The 17133-nt window shown below is 37.2% G+C and overlaps 1 protein-coding gene across 9 annotated transcripts in view; it reads right to left on the minus strand.

The window, feature by feature from the left end:
* Positions 1–17133, minus strand: part of USP37 (ubiquitin specific peptidase 37) — a 93410-nt gene that overhangs the window by 66931 nt on the left and 9346 nt on the right. For all 9 annotated transcript variants that reach the window (XM_057550870.1, XM_057550872.1, XM_007187915.3 and 6 more), the window contains 4 exons: positions 12288–12459; positions 8282–8382; positions 5656–5834; positions 5236–5313 (listed from right to left, as the gene is read on the minus strand). In XM_057550870.1, the coding sequence (XP_057406853.1) occupies positions 5236–5313; positions 5656–5834; positions 8282–8382; positions 12288–12459 (530 nt within the window). The remainder of the gene's footprint in view (positions 1–5235; positions 5314–5655; positions 5835–8281; positions 8383–12287; positions 12460–17133) is intronic.

The raw sequence follows: 17133 nt of genomic DNA on the forward strand, positions 1-17133 counted from the left end.
GGTCAGCAGCAGAGGCTGATCCCCAGCCCGTGATTGAGTACTATCATTTAAGGAAACTAACCAGTCATTTGGTGATAAGTTGATTACATTAGACACCTTCCATCCCAGAACGGGTAGCAATTAATTCTGGTTGGGATTGGCATATATTTTAGGTTTGCTTTTGCCTTTCCTGCCCACAGTGCCTTGGCTGCATTGCTCTCTGAGGGCTCATAAGAGTATATGATTTATTAACATGAAATCTCACATAACACCATCCTGGAACGAGAAACCCACTTTATACAAAAGAAAAGGAGGTACAATAAGGGCATATGACCAAAGGCTCCATTGGTCCTACCACATACCATACTACCTCAAAGCTGATGGCCAATAGCCCTTAAAGGTGCTTAGAGATGATCTCATTAGGAACTGGGTGCCCTTCAAGACACAATATATAGCACAAACCAACAAGCCATTACATTTATAGAGAATACATGGGTCTGGAAGCAAGAAGCAGAAGTAGGAATGCCCCCACTAAGTATCACTCTTGATAACACTCTTGTGCTTCTTGTCCCCTCAATTTAGATTCTGTGGGTCCAGAGGTCCTGATTTCCAGAGTGGGGACATTTTCACTGGGGGGACAGGAAGAGTCCCATTTAATCTAAAGCTATGGCTGCTACCTACTCATTTTGGGCTTCTCATGCTGGCAGATCAACAGGCAAAGAAAGGAGTTACCATACTGTAACTGACTTTGATTATTATAAGCGGGCAGGGTTGCTGCTATATAATGAGGGCAGGAAGAATATGTTTGGAATAAAGGAAATTGACCAGGGAATCCTTAGTGCTCTCATGCTCAGTTTTAACTCTGGGCAATTACAGCAATCACAGCCTGAGAAGTACACAGTGACCAGGGGCTCAGATCCCTCAGAGAAGAAGATCTGTCATACCACCAGGCAAACCATTAAGACCAGAAGTGTTAGTGGAAAATGCAGTGAATCTAGAATGGATGGTAAAAGTAGATAATAACATCAGTTATAGCCTCAAGGCTACTTGTAGCAATAAGGACAAAAAGAACTGCAGCTCATCCCACTAACCCTCCTTTTTTTAACATTCTCACCCAGAAATTGAAAAGCATCAATGTGAAGAATCTATAATAAGATGGAATGAACTTAATAGTGATGCTCTATCAGAGCCCCCTCAGATCGCTGTTTATACTTCTCACACATCTAGACTATTACGTTTTCAACAGCCAGCACCTGCAGTTCTTCAGAAGACTGCCTTTGGGCTATTTCAAATATTTTACGCATCTAGGCAGAGCCAAAAGCCCCAAGGCAGCTGTTAACCAAAAACAGTGCAGTATGGAAATATGAAAGCCCATCTTCCTTACTTCTAGTTGAAAGAAGCCCAGACCTCCTGCTGGATCAAGATGAGGCCCACTCTCTGTGGGACTTTTATCTAAGGTGACATCCTTAGTTGGCTTCCTCCCCTTCCCAGTCCTGCTTTCCTTACTCTGTTACTGGTCTCGCCTATGAGTACTTCCTTAATAAGGCATTTGCAAAAGTATATTCATCTAGAGCCTGCTTCTAGGAAGTCCAAACTTTAAAAAATTTAATTGTGATGGTATAAAAAGTATTATTAGCCCAGAACAAGGATTAGAAGTTTAGGGTTCATCAGACAACTCAAAGTGGAACAACTGAGACTTCCCCAAAGTGTGGTGAATATGGTGGACTGGCATGCAAAGTCCATTACTACCACCTTTCAGTGTACCTCCCTGTTCTACAGAAGCCAGAAAGCTAAAAAACTACATTTCCAAGTTAGTGTTCAAGATTTAAGGTAAATTACATATACTTGTGCAAGATATGGGAAATGGAAATAGGGAGAGGTCATGTGTTCTGCTACTTCTGGTGGTTAACATCAACGTGGGGGTATCTGGTTTTCCTGTAGAAGATTTCCGCATTTGGCAGTGGCAGCACAGTTTTACAGATAACAGCTTTCATGCCAGCTTCCAATTCAGCTGTTCACTTCATGATAGCCAGAAGCATCTTTGGTGACCTGATCTGGGGCATGGCTCTCAAAATCATTCCTGAAAGCATAACCTAGAGTCTACATTTTCAGCTTTCCTAATGATTCTGTAAGCCATTTAATGCTCTCTGTATGGAAATACCTTTGTGCGTAAACTAGCTAGAGTGAATTTTGTTCCCTACAACTGGACTCCAAATACACAAATTTTGTTACTAGAAGTGGGATGCTACCATAACAAACCTATAATATGCAGAACTAGCTCAGTAGGAAGGTAGAGGGTAAGAACACAGATATTACAGACTGGAAAGTTGGTGACTATTGTTATATTTCAGCAAAATATTTACAGAACTGTCATCTGTAATGTCTTGGGAGGCAGACCTCAAAGGAAAAGGTTGAGACAATTAAGAACACTGGTCTGTGTTAGTGCTTCTTACTGCTTACAGTGAGGTTCTATTCAAGACAGATAAATCTGGGCAAGAACTAGCCAGCTTGCAATCAAGGATGAAAAGGAATACATTTCTCTGTGCCAATGGCCTAGAATTAAAATTGTGTGGTAACTTGAGACCATATGGGACTAAAAAAATCCAACTGCTTCTAATTCTCAAATTGAGGCAATAATAAGAGGTAACTGGAGAAGCAGTTTTGTGAAAAACTGATGTTAATATTAGGGAAAACTGCGTGAGGGGTATACAGGTACATTCTATACTATCTTCGCAACTTTCCTGTAAATCTAAAATTATTCCAAAATTTATTAAAAGAACCAAAATAACAACAAAAATATTGGCCCCAATTCTTTCTCAAGCCTATAAAAGCCTGCTTGTTCTACCTTTAAAGAAACTTCTAGACTTCTAAAGCTTCCAGATTTCTAACTTCCAGAACTACACCAGCATGACGTAGGCTACAAAAGCTGAATGGCTCCAAAGAACATAGTCTTCAAAATCCCCTTCAGCTATGGCCTTGAAAGATAACAGACAAAGGAAAACAATCAAAGGGCAAAGCCAGGAGTCATACGGAGTACAATGAGCAAGGGTTTCTCCCAGAGGATAGGACAGAGACTGCTACATGGGCTAATGAAGAACTTATTCCACTGCTTTCACTGTCTTCACAATTTCTGCCTAACAAGATTTTATCTCTGCTATAGACCAATGACTCCTCAGTTTCCTATTCTTATCTTTTCTAAACGGTAACTTTTATTGTGGTTATCCTGTGCCTACTCCAGCAATGTATAATGAATGATATGTGTATGGAGATGGGAGTGAGGAATGCAGATTAACCTGCCTCTTAGTTTTTAGGTGTCAGACCATGAGGTGCATGGTCCAAGGCACACCTGGACCTTATGCAGAGAACTGCACATAACCCAGAGATCCTGGACTCTGAGCTGGATACAATGACTAAATGAGACATGGAGGTTATCTCCAGCAGGGTGAAGGTAGGAGTACTCTATATACGGGAAGAATGATAAACAGAGGTTAAGTCTGTGGCTAGAAGAGTAAACTATGGCAGACTGTTAGTTGTCCCCAAATAACCATTGTACTCTTCTGCCATAATAGTAGAATTTGGGCTAGGCATTTCCCGGACCTTCTCATAACTTGATATAACCACATGACTAAGTTCCAGCCAATGTGATATGCACAAAAGTGGTGTGTACAATTTTCAGCCTACACGAGAGCAGTATGCCCTCCCTTTGCTCCTTTCCTCCTTCCCAATAGGAATACAGACATGAGAGTGGAGGCTGAAGCTATCCTGGTTCATAAAATGGAAGCTACTTATTAAGAATGGCAGATCAACAAGATAGAAGGAACTTGAGTCCATGGTCATTGTAGTTTAAGATACCACACCAGTCTTATCACCTACCTAGATTTTTGTATCTGTTACAGCAACAGAACCAAGAACGCAATTACTATATAAAGTTTCTTTAGCTTTTTCCCAACTCCTTTCTGGTGACCCTTTGACCTTGAACACCAGTTAACTGAATAGCAACTGATTTCTGTTAAGGTATTACCTGGCAACTGTGTAATAAGTTTTCTCTCCCAAAAGACAGACAGGGGCTTCCCTGGTGGTGCAGTGGTTGAGAATCTGCCTGCCAATGCAGGGGACGCGGGTTCGAGCCCTGGTCTGGGAAGATCCCACATGCCGCGGAGCAACTAGGCCCGTGAGCCACAATTACTGAGCCTGCGCGTCTGGAGCCTGTGCTCGGCAACGAGAGGCCGCGATAGTGAGAGGCCCGCGCACCACAATGAAGAGTGGCCCCCGCACCGCTATGAAGAGTGGCCCCCGCTTGCCACAACTGGAGAAAGCCCTCGCACAGAAACGAAGACCCAACACAGCCATACATACATACATACATACATAAATAAAAAGAATGTAAGCAGACAAGAATAGCATTAAAAATAATAATAATAATTTAAAAGACAGACAGACAAACTAACAAACAAAACCCACAACCCATCCATTATGAGGAAGAGAACTGTGAGCTGGTGACTATCCTATTGCAGGTATGCCCTTTTGTTCAACACAAAAAATAGCTCCAAAAGATTGACGCTCCTTGCCTAGAACCTATGCAGGGTTTCATTTTATTTTTTTATTGGAGTATAATTGCTTTACAATGTTGTGTTAGTTTCTGTTGTACAATGAAGTGAATCAGCTATATGTATACCTATATCCCTCCCTCTTGGACTTCCCTCCCAGCCCCCCATCCCACCCATCTAGGTCATCACAGAGCATAAAGCTGAGCTCCCTGTGCTGTACAGCAGGTTCCCATCAGCTATCTATTTTACACACAGTAGTGTATTTATGTCAAACCTAACCTCCCAATTCGTCCCACCCTCCCCTTCCCCCACTGTGTCCACATGTCTACCTAAGCTAACTTTTCACATGAATAAGGTAAAAAAATTTTTTTACAGGTAAAGGGAAGAGGGAAGGAAGGGGGTCCATGCTAAAAAGAGTAGCCAACAAGAAACACTTATTTAGAGTTCTTCAGCTCTATCCTTCTTCTAAGTGCTGCAAATAAAAAAAGCTAGGATGGGAGAAGTGCACGGGAATGACCAAAGCAATACTAATGGCCAAATCCTCTCCCTATTGAGCCCATAACCTACTGTCACCAAAATACTCTAAATCTTGTTCTTCTATCTTTGGGATTCCCATAAACTGAACACCATCCCAATCTTCTCTAGTGGTTGTAATTACCAATATAAGAAACACTGATCTAGTGCCATAAAAGTTCTTAAAGCAACTTACGACGATGAATCATTTTCTTTAGGGTAATCTTCATTCAGCTCTGAGCCAGATGATAGCATTCTTTTCCTCTTTTCAGTCCTATAAAAAACAGAGAAAAAACGTTATTTTTAAAAAGTTGTAATTCATACTATTAAAAAGTATAAACCAACATACTCAAGAACAAGAACCGTGACTACTGCTATCTAATTCTCTACACCACGTTTAAATTAATATACTGTGTATCTGCAAGCTCTATATGTGTCACTAACATAAATCACAAGACAAATACTAATTATCTCCAAAAAACACACTTCACACTTTCTTCTTCTAACTGGAAAAATCTCCTTCTTTTTCTCAAATTATCGGTCTTTCTAAACGGCCTGAAAAACATTTATAAACAGGCAGAGCTAATGACTAAGAAAGAAAAAAAGTCTTTCATACCTATTTTCTAATAACCCTGATCTAAGAGGTGTGGATGTAGATGTCAAAGAGGGAACTGTCCGGGTAGCAGTTACTCCACTTCCTGCTGCGGCCTTAATCGATCCTCTACCTGGATTACCAAGAACTTTTCGAAATGGAATATCATCTTTAGTTTCCAAACTTCCTCTTTTTGAAGAGACCTATAAGAATAAAGTTTAACACAGCCAGTTCTTCAAATTAATTGGCATACTTTTAGACCAGTGATCCTCATATAGGGAACTTTTAAAAAATACCCACAACTGGAGACCCAACTCCAGAGATTCTAGCCTATCTGGTATGGGGGTGAGGCCCATTCATCAGCACTTTTTTTAAAGCACTCTAGGTGATTCTAATGTACGGTCAGTGTCAGAAATTAAGCTTGACGCATATTTTCCTATAGTATTCTTGTAAACTTACAAATTCCACAGCATTCCTGGAAGCAGAAAGGAATTTGCTTTGAATTACTGATTTAAAAAAAAGGACTCACATACACAAGACAAGGTTCTAGTGACCAGCATGAAACACATCTTTAGGGAAAAAAAATCCAATTATGATAATTTAAAGTGACATAAACGTGAGAAAAAGGAGCAATAATGATATTTAGTTGCCACAATATAAATGCCAAGTCATATGTACAGCATATGACTTTTGAGGGGGTTCTAGTTTGGAGAAATGAAACAAATATATATAACAATGGGGAGACTGAAAGTGAAATAGACCCTACTGGCAGAAGATGAATCAAAGAATCTACCCCCAAAACACATTAAAAACATTCAAAGATAATGCACACTTTACACATATTAGTTGGAAAACAGTGTTTTTGACCAGCATTCTGCCAGATAAGTTTTATAACTCTACATTAAGAGCTATGTGATTATCTCTATGGAAAATATTTCCAATTACCTTCTACAGAATTACAATCTTAGAATAAGAAAGAAAAAATCTGAGGTCATCTGGATGAACGATTTAAAAGTTAAATTTATTTTCAAATGGGTAAATCATTCTCAAGATTCAAAAAAATCAAAATACTATTATAAAAGCCATATACTGAGAAGTCTCATCACCCCAATGCCATTCACCCAGTTCTTCCACTTCCCATCCTCCTACACCTTATAAGTATTCTTCTATTGTTTTTTATGCAAATGAAAATCAATATTTTATTCTTGTTATACAAACAGTAGCATACTATATGCATACTGTTTTGCATATTTTTCAACCTTTTTTGACCATGACCCCATAGCGAGAAATATTTTACATCACAACATATTACACATACATATAAATAAAACCAGAAGTTTCAGAAACCAATACTTTTCCTTACTATGCATAATACCTTCTCTATTGTTTTCTCCTCTATTCCTTTTTTATTTAATGCTAGTCACAATCCACAAAATTGATTTTATAATCTCACTAATGGGAATCATTACTTGTGAAAGTATATTTGCTTCTGCTAGATATGTTAACACTTATAGTTTAAATATTCTAACACGTTAAATTTCTACCTATAAATGGATCAATCTCAAAGTAATTATAATGAGTGAAAAACCCAGACAAAAAAAATTATACACTGATCCCATTTATATAAAACTCTAGAAAATGCAAAGTAACCTAGAGTGACACAGAGCAATTCATTTGTGGCTTAGGGATAGGGGCCAGACAGGGAGCTGGAGAGAAGCATTACAAAGGGGGATAAAGAAGCTTTTAAGGGTTATAGCTATGTTCACTAGGTTGACTATGGTGATGATTTTGCAGGTATGTACATAAGTCAAAAATGTATCAAATTGCACACTTTAAATATGTGCAATTTACTGCATATCAATCGTACCTCAATTAAAATGTAAAAAAAAAAACAAAAAAAACCCCAACTTGTAAAAAGAAATTAACAAAAATGAAATCTTATTCATTGATTGCTTAGTCCAGTAAATGGTTTAAGTAATCAATCTATCTGCACAGCCAAACAGAATTCATCCTTTTACTTACAGGGGAGCTTCAAAGTTTCTTTTTACACCTGGTTTACCTTTGTTAAGACAAATTAAAAGAGACACAGGACTGCTAAGTTGCAATAGTGCACAGTAAGTCTCATGGCTGGCTGAATATTTATGAAAGAAAAACTATTTAAAAAGCAAACAGAAGACCCAACAAAACAGTCTGGTATCATATAGTATAGAGGCAAAGTTCATAATGTAGAACAGACCCAAAAAGCATCAAAGAAATAATAGCAGCAAACATTTATGGGGTTGTTAGTATATGGTATCATGGGCTAAGCACTTTTACAACATGCATTATCTCATAACAACCCTTAAAATATTATTGCTGTCTTAATTTTACAGATGGGTACTAAGGCTCAGGATACTTAAGGAACTTCTCTCCAATGACCTACAGCTAGTAAGTGGCAGCACCAAGTCTCAAACCCACATCTAACTCCAAAGCTATGTTCTTAAAAACTACACTGTGGTAAATTTCAGATATGTGGAAAGTACCCTTGAGATAATGCAAGAATTACTAGACATTACAGTCTAAATTCTACTTCCTGCAACTACCTTATAGAATGTCTATCTAAGATTATCTTTTTTCTTAAAAAAAGCTAAAACGATTCAAATAAACATACCTGATTGTCTGAGTAAGACAGCTGCCTGTTGGTTTCCTTCTGTGAGGTCCTGCTGCCCAGAATAGCTCCAAAACTACCAGAACCCTGAGAAGGTTTCATGGCTGGTGGAAAAAAAAAAAAAAAAATCTCAAATCACTTACTTTAATAAAGAGATTTGTCATTATTATTATTTAATATTGAGGAAACAGAAACAGGAAAAATAAAACAAATCAAAGTGCTTATCTGACAGAAAGTAATTCTGATATATACAGTAAATAAAATTTAGAACTAGGATCAAGCAAAAAATTAAATAACTATGCAAAAATTTGGAAACATGTATTGATAATAGAAGGGTAAATTTTTAAATGCAAAAAGAAAATGCTAGAAATTCTCCTATATAAATATTTGCTAATTAACACTATAGAAAAGTTAGTCACTGTGTATCTATGGCATGAACATGGACACTGGATGCTAAGGACATGTGTCAGAATCAGTGACTGATATACTTCCAGTAATGTATATGCCAAAACATTCTCTGTAAGTTCAGCAAACAGACTAAATGGCTTCTATTCTAAAGAAATCAATGCTAGTTTAAAGAACATGCAAAGTAATGTATAAATATGAATTTTTATATATTTTAAAAAGTATTTTAAGGGAATTCCCTGGCAGTCCATTGGTTAGGACTCTGTGCTTCCACTGCTGGGGGCTGGGGTTCAATCCCTGGTCGGGGAACTAAGATCCCACAAGCTGTGGCGTGGCCCCTCCCCCCCCAAAAAGTATTTTACATTTTAATTTCATTAACTTCTCACTGATGATCATTTGGAATGTTTTAATTTAAAGACATTGCAAATAATGCCGAACATCCTTTTACATATCTTCTTGCACTAATGGAACAACTTTCATAGGATAAAACTCTTTAGAAAAAGAATGTTGGTGTAAAGGATGTACAATTTTAAACTAAATTGATATTATCACTATTCCTCAAAAAAAAAAAATCTCTAAGCTCCTACCAAGTGTATGAGAGTATCTTGCCTCCCCTCACACTACTGCCAATGTGATAGTAAGAATCTGTATTTGTTTAATTACTGGTGAAGCTGAGAATTTTTTCGTGTTTATGGGCTACCTGTTTTTCTTCCTGAATTTCGTATATGTCCATTTCTCTACTGAATTGTCTTTTTTCTTACTGATTTGGAAAGTCAGTATTTATATATTAGCAATATTAACTCTGTCACTGTGGCTAAAGTTTTCTTCCTTTGTCTTTTCTTTTTTCCTTGTCAGAGATCACTTAAATATTTTACACAGTCCAAGTTATTAATCTTTTCCTTTATTTATTTATTTTAAAAATTTATTTATTTATTTTTATTTTCGGCTGCGTTGTGTCTTCGTTGCTGTGTGCGGGCTTCTCTCTAGTGGCGAGCGGGGACTACTCTTGGTTGCGGTGCGCAGGCTTCTCATTGCAGTGGCTTCTCTTGTTGTGGAGCAAGGGCTCTAGGTGCGCGGGCTTCAGCAGTTGTGGTATGTGGGCTCTAGAGTGCAGGCTCAGTAGTTGTGGTGCACGGGCTTAGCTGCTCCGCGGCATGTGGGATCTTCCTGGACCAGGGCTCGAACCCATGTCCCCTGCACTGGCAGGCGGATTCTCAACCACTGCGTCACCAGGGAAGCCCTCTATTCCTTTATTGATTCTGGTTTCATGTCATACTCAGAAAGGTTTTTTCCATCCACATATTATGTTAAAATTCATTCTACCCTTCTAATAATACTTTTATCACCTTTTTTTTTACATTCAAATCTTTCATCAATGTAAAATCTATTTAGATGAAGGAGTAAGATAAGGATCCAGTTTTATTATCTTCTTAAATGGTTAGCTGGTTATCCTATTTATAGACAACAATGTTCATCTAATATTAGTCTTTTTCCCATTCATTTCAAACACCACATATTATACTTTAAATGTTTCACACTTTTCAAAGTATTTTTATATTCATTAGCTTACTCTAGTCTGCAAAGTACATATTATCACTTTTGGGCAGCTAAGGCAACTTAAACCCAACTTGCCTAAGAGTACAGAGTCCACAGCTAGCCACTCTAAAAGCAGTAATGACTTACTGAGTGCCTATCATGTGCCAGTCATGCTTTACATTAATGAGCTCTAATTTTTTATTAAGCACTGAAATTAAGGTGATAAAACATTCATTTTAGAGATGAGGAAACTGAAACTCAGTTATTAAGGGAGCTGCCCAAAACCACACAGGAAATAACAAGTAGAGCTAGGATTCAAACCCAAACCTGTTTAGGTCCAAAGCTCATGTTTTTCCATTATGCCACGTTGTTCAGACTCAAACTTGGGCCCCAGTCTACTGTGCTTTCCACTCTAATGCGTTTATTTATTTATTTATTTATTTATTTAATTTTTAAATTTTTGGCTGCATTGGGTCTTCGTTGCTGTGTGCGGGCTTCCTCTAGTTGTGGCGAGCAAGGACTACTCTTCACTGCGGTGCACGGGCTTCTCATCGCAGTGGCTTCTCTTGTTGTGGAGCATGGGCTCTAGGTGCGTGGGCTTCAGTAGTTGTGGCACGTGGGCTCTAGAGCTCAGGCTCAGTACTTGTGTCACACGGGCTTAGTTGCTCCGCGGCATGTGGGATCTTCCCGGACCAGGGATAGATCCTGTGTACACTGCATTGGCAGGCGGATTCGTAACCACTGTGCCACCAGGGAAGTCCCCTCTAATGCATTTAGAGACATGCTTTTCTTACACACATCAATTCTTAAAACAGTGATTCAATTAATATGATGGAATAAAACAAATATAGAAATACAGACATAATCCCTGATATATTCTAAACTTTCAAACGGTACTCAATTCCTTGATTCTAAAATTCAATATTTAGAAGACTGACATAGTTCAGATTTGGTAACATGAACACATAATGAATAGAAACCAAATGGCAAACAACCGTCAAAAAATTTTTTAAACAAGAAAATAGTGTATGAAATAGAGGTATTAATTAAATCCAAGCAAGGCAGCATTGCTACATCTTCATTTTTTAAATGTTTTTAATGTGTTATATTTAAGTTAAAAAACTCAAAAGTTTGTCAACTATAAAATATCAGTAATAACAAAGTACTGATGATGATAGAGCTGGAGACTAACAATAATGGTGGAAAACTCATTTTAAGCAACAGATTATTCCTAAAAAGATGCCTACAAATATACATTTTTAAAAAATCAAAACATTTTAAATGAAAGGGGTTGGAGGAGGTAGGGGAATCTTATCATATTGTGTGATTTTCTATAGTACCTTCTGTTTTCATAGCAAGAGTAAAACCTCAGAATAAGTTTCATATAAAAAAGTAAGTATATAAGATTTATGTAACAAGGTAAGTTTTCCCAATTGTAATTTAAATCCTACTCCTTTTCTAGACACACTCTTTCATGGAATCTTTAGGGTGTTCTACATATAAGATCATGTCATCTGAGAACAAAGATAAATTTACTTCTTCCTTTCCAATTTTATTTCTTTTTCTTGCCTAAGTGCTCTGGCTAGGACTTCCAGTACTATGTTGAATAGAATGAGTAAGAGAGGGCATCCTTTCCTGTTCCTGATCTCAGCAGAAAACCTTTCAGTTTTCCATCATTGAGCTATCGGCTGTTCATATAAGGCATTTATTATGCTGAGGTAAGGTAGTTTCCTTTAATTCCTACTTTGTTGAGTGTTTCTATCATGAAAGAATGTTAAATTTTATCACACACTTTTTCTGCATCAAGATGATCATGTGGTTTTTGTCCTCCATTCTGCTAATTTGAATAATCACATTGATAGATTTTTTCATATCTTGAACTATTCTTGTATTCCAGAAATAAATCCCGCTTGGTCATGGTATATAATTCTTTTAACGTGCTGTTGAATTAGGTCTACTAGTATTGTGTTGAAAATTTTTGCATCAATATTCATGAGGGATACTGGTCTACTATCTAGTAATATTTTTATAACTGCTAATGTCAGACCCTGGGAGGATTAGTGCTCACCTGCATTAAGTCTGTTTTGATGAACTGCATCCAGAAACAACCTCATTTCCTCTGCATCCTTACTTGGTACTTTATCAATAGACAAGAAGCTGTTATCTTGTAGAGTTAACATTAGGCGGCTTTGTTTTGTTCCACTGGGTCGAAGCACCACATTTTTAATGTTATGACTTAGCTGATCAACACAAAAGGAAAAGTATCATTAAAAATGAATTATAATGAAGCAGAAAAAGTTGTATAATGAATACTAAACTTTATACTTTCTAAGTTACACATTTCTTACTTTTTCCCATATTAATTTAGTTTTCTTTTTTTCCCCCCCAACCAAAAAGAGTTTCCATTTTTGACACATTTAAATCAAAGATTTCACTTCTAGGAAAGGCAATCACATACTATTAAAATTTTACACAGTAATCCTAACACTCTTGATTTTTTTGGTAGGGAACTGCATATTTTCAAGTATAGTTATAAAGTTATAAAAACTAATAAGTTAATTTACAGAGCCTTGCTGGTTATACCATCACCAGTTTAGAAAGCCATATTGGATTAGAGGCTTTTTCTTTCTTCTTTTTTTTTTTTAAACAAAAGCTTATAAAATATCTAGCAAGTGGTTTAAGCAGCTGCAATATAAAAGGATACACTAATCCAAACTATAATCCTCAAAAGAATTCCACTTCTCAAAAACACATCAACATAAACCTTTACCAGCATTAGAACATTCTTTTTTTCTTTTTTAACTGTCTAAGCAGGTTCATTTAACTTTCAATCACAAAGATCATAAGTACCCTGGAACTCCCTCAGCTTACTTCTCCCACTCCCCAGAACTGGTTCAATAACTTGTCTTATACTCTTCCAGACTCTGGATATGTGCTATTAAGTGATAAATTTTATTTTCTCTTGGTTGAAATTTTTCCAAGACTAAACTAATAAATCTTGCACTTTTTTAATCTAAATAATTCCTGCCAACCAGGCATCCTTATTTTCTAACACTCTCCCTCAGCAGGCATATTACAGAGGTTTCTAAAGCTGCCTTTTGCTGAAGACATAGCCTCTGAACAGCATAAAGAAAGAAGTAATAGCATTTCACAATTTTTTTTAATTAGGGAGAATTGACCTTTGACAATTTTTAGATAAGAATGAAAAATGAGTTTTACCAGACTTAATTTATTTTAAACTTAAATGACATTTTTTAAGCTTCAAAGTTGGTCTTAAATTCATGTCCTTGAGTAGAAATTCTATCATAAAACACAATAACTAGTTTCAGATGCTTTAACTCCAAAATATTTAAATCAGCAGTTTACCATGCAAAAAGGAAAAGAGACTGCATAAAACCATTATTTCAGTCAATATGAGAATAACCTTGAACTTGATCATTTCAACAACTGAAAAATCCTAGCCAGTCATACAATTTTAGTTACTACCCATATGGTGAGGCCTCTCAGCCTTTTCTCTAAGTCCACATCTCTGCCGGAGCTCCAGTTTTGTTTACCAAATGCCTAGTAGATACCACTATCTAAATGCCTGACACCTCAGAAAACTCATCTCTCCCAATCCTCATGCCCCAATTCTTCCCCTCTGCCCCCTATCAAAGACAAGATGAAAGGGACTGCCATCCACTCAAACCTAGGAATCTCCCCAGACTCTTTTCTCTCTCACCCCCCAAATCTAATGAATTAAATCTTCTTGAAATCTCTTCAAATCTACCCTTTCCTCCACCTGCTTCTCCTACTGTCTTTTCCTTTGCTCAGGACTTTCATTTCTCATCTAAACTCCCACAATAACCTCTTACACATCCTTATTCTCCCACTAGCTCCTGAAACAAAGTCATCCGCCTAGCTGTCAAATGAATTTAAACTTAAGATTCTTGGCTCCTTAGTATCTAAGTTCCCGTTAGTATGACAAACAAGATACTTCAAGATCTGGTTCCTATCTAGCTCTTTAGCCTCTACTTCTGCCATTCACTCCCTACTGTGCATTTATTTTAAAATAATTTTCTGGTTCCCTGAGTGTTGACTCACACTAGCATGTGTTTGTCCATTATAGAAATCACCTCCACCTTACCTCCACTATGTCTGGCAAATTCCTATCTATCCTCTAAATCCTCGGAGCACAAAACACTTCCTTCTTTGTGTTACCTCAGTATCTCTGAGATAATTTTACAGCTGAGAATGTATCTGGTTACTCTTAAGTTTGAGAAGAAAAGTGTCTCATTCAGCTCTGTATTCTTAGCCCTTAGCACAGTACCCACCACGGTAATCTGTAGGTGGTTAACAAATGAATGCTGAATGCAAATTCATCTAGAACTGAGATGAAGGTGTAATCACAGGTAGATTCCTCATGCTTCTAAAGATCTATGTTTGTTTAAGTATTTAAATATTTACTCAGTGCTAATTTGGGATGAGGACTGAAAGACTGAATCTCTATTTGAAAAAAATCTTTCTTTCATTGAGATGGGCAATTAGTAGATATATACATGTGGTAGAAACTATCGTTTCTATTACCCATGTCACCACCTCCAATCTATTTAAGAATATCTTTGATACACAAAATCATAATCAATGTATTTCCAAGTTTAAAAGCAAAGATAAATAGAAATTTTACTTCAGCTCTGGTTCTCAAGCATAAAGTTTTATAAATTGTTCTTCAAGAGTACTTTAGAATGAATATTATATTTTTATATGATCTAATTAACAAATATAGCATTTTTAAGTGCAGAAAAATGTAATTAAGACATTAAATTCAACTCTTATCAACACTAGTTCTTGGCTGCACAAGACAGAAGTGAAAACAAAATTACCTATCTTTTGCAGTGAAAAAATAATGAGATCCTTCAAAAGTTAACAGTTAGAAGAAAACAGCTGTAAGGATGACCTTGAATAATCATCCTTGAACGGTCTATAACACAACCTTTGGCAGGATTATTTATGAAGAAGTAATTAAGAAGACACTAATGAGTCTTATTAAAAGCGAACACTAAAAAAAAAAAGGAAATTGAGTTATTTGTAGTGAGGTGGATGGACCTAGAGTCTGTCATACAGAGTGAAAGTAAGTCAGAAAGAGAAAAACAAATACCGTATGCTAACACATATACATGGAATCTTAAAAAAAAAAAAAATGGTACTGATGAACCTAGCTGCAGGGCAGGAATAAAGACGCAGACATAGTAAATGGACTTGAGGACACAGGGTGGGAGGGCGAACCTGGGGCGAAGTGAGAGTAAGCATCAACATGTATACACTACTGAATGTAAAATAGTTGGCTGGTGGGAAGCAGCGGCATAGCACAGGGAGATCGGAGATCGGCTCGGTGCTTTGCAATGACCTAGAGGGGTGGGACAGGGAGGACTACGGGAGGGAGGCTCAAAAGGGAGGGGACATGGGGACATGCGTATGCATATGGCTGATTCGCTTTGTTGTGCAACAGAAACTAACACAGTATTGTGAAGCAATTATACTCCAATAAAGATCTATTAACAAAATAAAAATAAAAATAAACTCAATACTGCAAGGATACATCAGTCCGGGAAATTTTTTCTTGACCCGGCTGGTCCAGAACATAATCATCAGAGAGGCTTTTCGCAGTCAAATACTGTGGTTGTAAATGTGGATTTTTTCCTCATATAAGAATATTATCTAATCCTTTATAAGATGTTATCAAGTGTATTGTCTCACTATTATTTTGTGTTAGTCAGTTAACTGGGTTAATTACATATTACACAAAATTCACTTCTTTATAGCTGCCTTCCATTTTACTACTTAATGGTATACAACATCTCATCTTACAGCGGTATTAGGAATTCATTTGCTAGCTCTTTCTCTCTAATCCAACTTCTGCACAGTGGAATGGTGCTTAGGGCCCTCACCAGAAGATGTGCAGTGGCAAAGTTGAGTTTTGTTTTTGTTGGTATAGTCAGTTAGCTAGTTTATCAATGTTTATTGAGGGCCCACTATACACCCACCACTGTGCTAGGTTCTGGAACTAACCACAAAGATAAAACCTAGACCTTCAAGGTATTCATCTTCTAGGCCAGACATGGAACAGAAGCCATACTGAGCCAGGGCTCTCTTAGGTGGCCGACACTTAACTGACTAATCTGTGGTCTCCATTCCCTCTACAAATGTAAAGACAAGGCCCAAGACATGCTGCGTGATCACAGCCAGTAGTGGCTACTCTAGCAGGTCTGCACCCTGCCACTCTCACCAGTGGAGTTGTCTGCTCACCAAAAGCCAATCTGTTTGTTCCCAAAGCTGTTTATGCTAGTTCTTCCGATCACTGTAATTACACAATTTAATTAAAGTTACTTAAAGAAATATGAGTGCAAAAGAGATAAGTTGTTTCTATAAGATCCAAGTTGAATGCCTGGGAAAGGCACATTAAAGGTGAGTTACTAAAAATGTACTGTCAACTTAGGCGTGGGAGAGCCAACTGTAAAACATCATTAAATCTGGAAAAATCTGATTGCCTCACAAAATGTCTTTAAGATCTCACTCCACTTTAAAGAAACTGAGACAAAATGACTGTGAAACCCTCAGACGTGTGGCTTATATGAGAAGTAGGATGCAAAGCACTAATGGGAGGCCCTAAACTCAAAAGACAGGCCTTGGCCCTACATCAAAAACTTGAGGGATGTTTTAAGTTGAAATAAAGGCTTAAGGAATGATTAAAAAAGAAAAAAAGCTAACACTAAATGGTGATGAATTTATCATATATGTTGAGGGGGGAAAAATAACTGAAGTTATCCTAATGTGGTTTTAAACATAGCTTAGATAGATAGTATCCAAACTCAGTTCCTCTCAGCTTCCTCCCACCAGTTTTCTCTTCAATAACGGTGACTACTTCCTACTCTTTA

Source organism: Balaenoptera acutorostrata, chromosome 8, assembly GCF_949987535.1.
Source record: "Balaenoptera acutorostrata chromosome 8, mBalAcu1.1, whole genome shotgun sequence".
Classification (NCBI taxonomy): Eukaryota; Metazoa; Chordata; class Mammalia; order Artiodactyla; family Balaenopteridae; genus Balaenoptera; species Balaenoptera acutorostrata.